Source organism: Lolium perenne, chromosome 2, assembly GCF_019359855.2.
Source record: "Lolium perenne isolate Kyuss_39 chromosome 2, Kyuss_2.0, whole genome shotgun sequence".
NCBI classification, from domain to species: Eukaryota; Viridiplantae; Streptophyta; class Magnoliopsida; order Poales; family Poaceae; genus Lolium; species Lolium perenne.
The window spans coordinates 54,561,713-54,564,374 of record NC_067245.2 but is presented as its reverse complement, the minus strand read 5'-3'; the positions used below and the strand labels follow the sequence as shown (position 1 = coordinate 54,564,374).

At 56.8% G+C, this 2,662-nt stretch overlaps 1 protein-coding gene across 1 annotated transcript; it reads left to right on the top strand.

Moving 5' to 3' along the window:
- Positions 1-976: 976 nt before the first annotated feature.
- On the top strand, positions 977-2,414 carry LOC127332646 (uncharacterized). Its single transcript, XM_051358958.2, has one exon. It carries the CDS (start codon positions 1,193-1,195, stop codon positions 2,195-2,197), a length of 1,005 nt encoding a protein of 334 aa, XP_051214918.1. The 5' UTR covers positions 977-1,192; the 3' UTR covers positions 2,198-2,414.
- Positions 2,415-2,662: the final 248 nt, after the last annotated feature.

The window sequence follows — 2,662 nt, the reverse complement described above, 5'->3', positions numbered from 1 at the left end:
GCCGGCAGCGCCGCCGGGGCAAAGAGCTCGGGGCGTGGCGGCGGTGGGGGCCTTCCCTCGTGACGCATCGGGAATGGCGGCCAAGGAGTCTCTCACGCGGCGGTGGCCCTTCCGCCTCCCGGGGCGGCGGCGGTCGGACGAGGATGGAGGGGCGGCGGCGGTCCTCCCAGGGACGCCAGCTGCGGGCGGTGGCCTCCCCGCCTCCCATCGGCGGCATGCCGGCGGTGGTGGTGGAGGCGCATCGCCTTTCCCTACGCCTCTCACCGGTGAGGGGCGATGATCTTGGGCTTCTCCCGCGGTACGAGGACGCCTGTGGCAACATCCTTGGGTTCGACGGTGGAGGTGATCCTCTTCTTCGCCGGAGAGGATCGGCCTGCGGTTGGTGGTGGTGGATCTTTTGATCTATCACCGCGTTCCGGCGGCGAGATGGAGGAGCTTGGAGCTTGATCAACATCAACATGACTAGCAGGGCCCACTAAGTAGATTAGGCACACGTTTCAAATGGGCACAAAATTGAAAAGCCGCCGCTAGATGGATCACAAAATGGTCAACTTTTATATAGGGTACTCCTATTATTGTTGGACACTTACTTATGGCATAATGAGTGAAATTTGTTTTCAGAGTAATTAGCGGGCAAAGATTAAAAAAGGTTTTACTGCACAGTTTCTAGAAAGCCATGTGTTCTACATGAAGTTACTTAGAACGTCACGCAGACAAATTTACGTTTTTTACTTGTTTGTGTTATCATCAAAATATCGTTCCAGTCGCTGTATAGGCATTCACTGACCAGCTAGCTCCCAGCTTCCCACGGTCTCTTTCCCCCTGGTAGCGACTGCGCATGCATGGCAACAAAAGGATCTTGTTATTTTCAAACCCCAAAGCCATAATATTAATTCCCTAACGAACTGTTAATGTCAATCAAAATAAAACAACTATGCAAGTTGCGTATAAGACCACATGGTCGATGTCTCGCAGACGGCTTTAACGTCTTCCCTTCCTTCTCTTCAACAATCTCTCCTACCGTCGATCCATCGAGCTTCCTCCTACCTTCCTCCATCTCCTTCTCTCTCCAATCTCCATCTCGAGCCCGAACCTCGCTACCTACATAAACAAAATCCCGAGGCACTTTTAAACAAGTAAGTACTAGCACAAGAGAAGGGTGGAGGTAGAGAGAGCAAGAGATAGGGGAGACATGGAGGTGGTGGTGCCTGTGATGGCGCCAAGCGCGCCGTGCAGCCCAAGAACGGCGGCCGCCATGAGCGGCACCGACCTCCTCCCCGGGAGCTACCACTACTTCTTCTCCAGCGCTCCGACGAGCCCGTCCAGGGCGAGCAGCTACACCGTGGACGACCACGACGCCGCGACGTTCGACTTCGCGTTCGGGTTCAGCGGGCAGCTGCATGAGTCCAGGCCGATCCTCGCCGCCGCCGACGAGCTCTTCGAGGGCGGTAGGATCCGGCCGCTCAACGGGCCGCACTCGAGCGTGAACCCGCGAGACTTCGACGGGTTCGACTACCCCTCCGTCTCCCTCTCCCCCCGGTCTCCGCGAAGATCAAGAACGATGATGGCGGTACGCGGTGATGCAGAGGAATCGGCTGATCAGAATCAGGCGAGGGGCAGGTCCGGCAGGCCGGCGCTCGCCACCTCCTCCTCGAGCGTCTCGTCTCGCAGCAGGCGAGCCACGCGGTCCCTCTCGCCGTACAGGGGAGACTCCATGTCCATCGACGACGAGTTCCCCTCGTCGCCCCCGTCTCCCCGGGGAGCCGCCTCCCTGATGCGCGGCTGCGGCAGCAGCGGCAGCCGCAAGTGGCGGCTCAAGGACCTGTTCCTGTTCCGGAGCGCGTCGGAGGGCCGCGCCAGCGGCGGCAAGGACCCGCTCCTCAAGTACAGCATGCTCAAGGGCGGCTCCGGTTCCGGCGGCGACGGCGGCAACGCGTCCATGCGGATCAAGGGGAGGGGCTCGGCGGCGTCGGCCAGCGACATGGCGCCGTACACGGTGAGCCGGGCGGCAGCGGAGGAGATGCGGCGGCGGACGACGACGCCGCTGCCGTTCCACCGGAACAGCCTCTTCGGGTACCTTCGGTCCAACCCGGCCATCCACACCATCAGCAGGAAGCTCAGCAGCTACTCGTCGTCTAACCGCGGCAGGAATGCTTCATCAAGTACTACTACTACTACTGGATACGCGCATGCATGATCGATTGAAAAGAGAAGAGTTTGATTCGTTTGTTTCTGCTTGATCTGATCCTCCTGCTATGTAATTCTTTCGTTTCCCGTGTGAGTTACCACAAAGGTTTTCATGCTGGTGTAGATATGTGTACCTACGTAGTACATGGGATTCGCAAAGATTCCGGAAATTAGTATACGGTTTTGCTCAATCTAAATTCTCTGAATATATCTTTATCACCAAGTCATCATCGCAGTCTACTATAAATGTGACGGCTAGCACCGAAGAAAAATCTTTGTCGACATTTCCAACCATGCACACGAATTCCATCGGATATATCATCTCGAGGGAAAGCAAAAGCATATTTTTCGACAAACTCGGTGTTTTACAACAGCACAGATCGCGACACGTGTCAGCACGATCGGGCAACCAAAGCTCTGCATCGACTTCAACGTATTAAAATCACCGGTGACGCAGCTCGGCAACATGGGCATA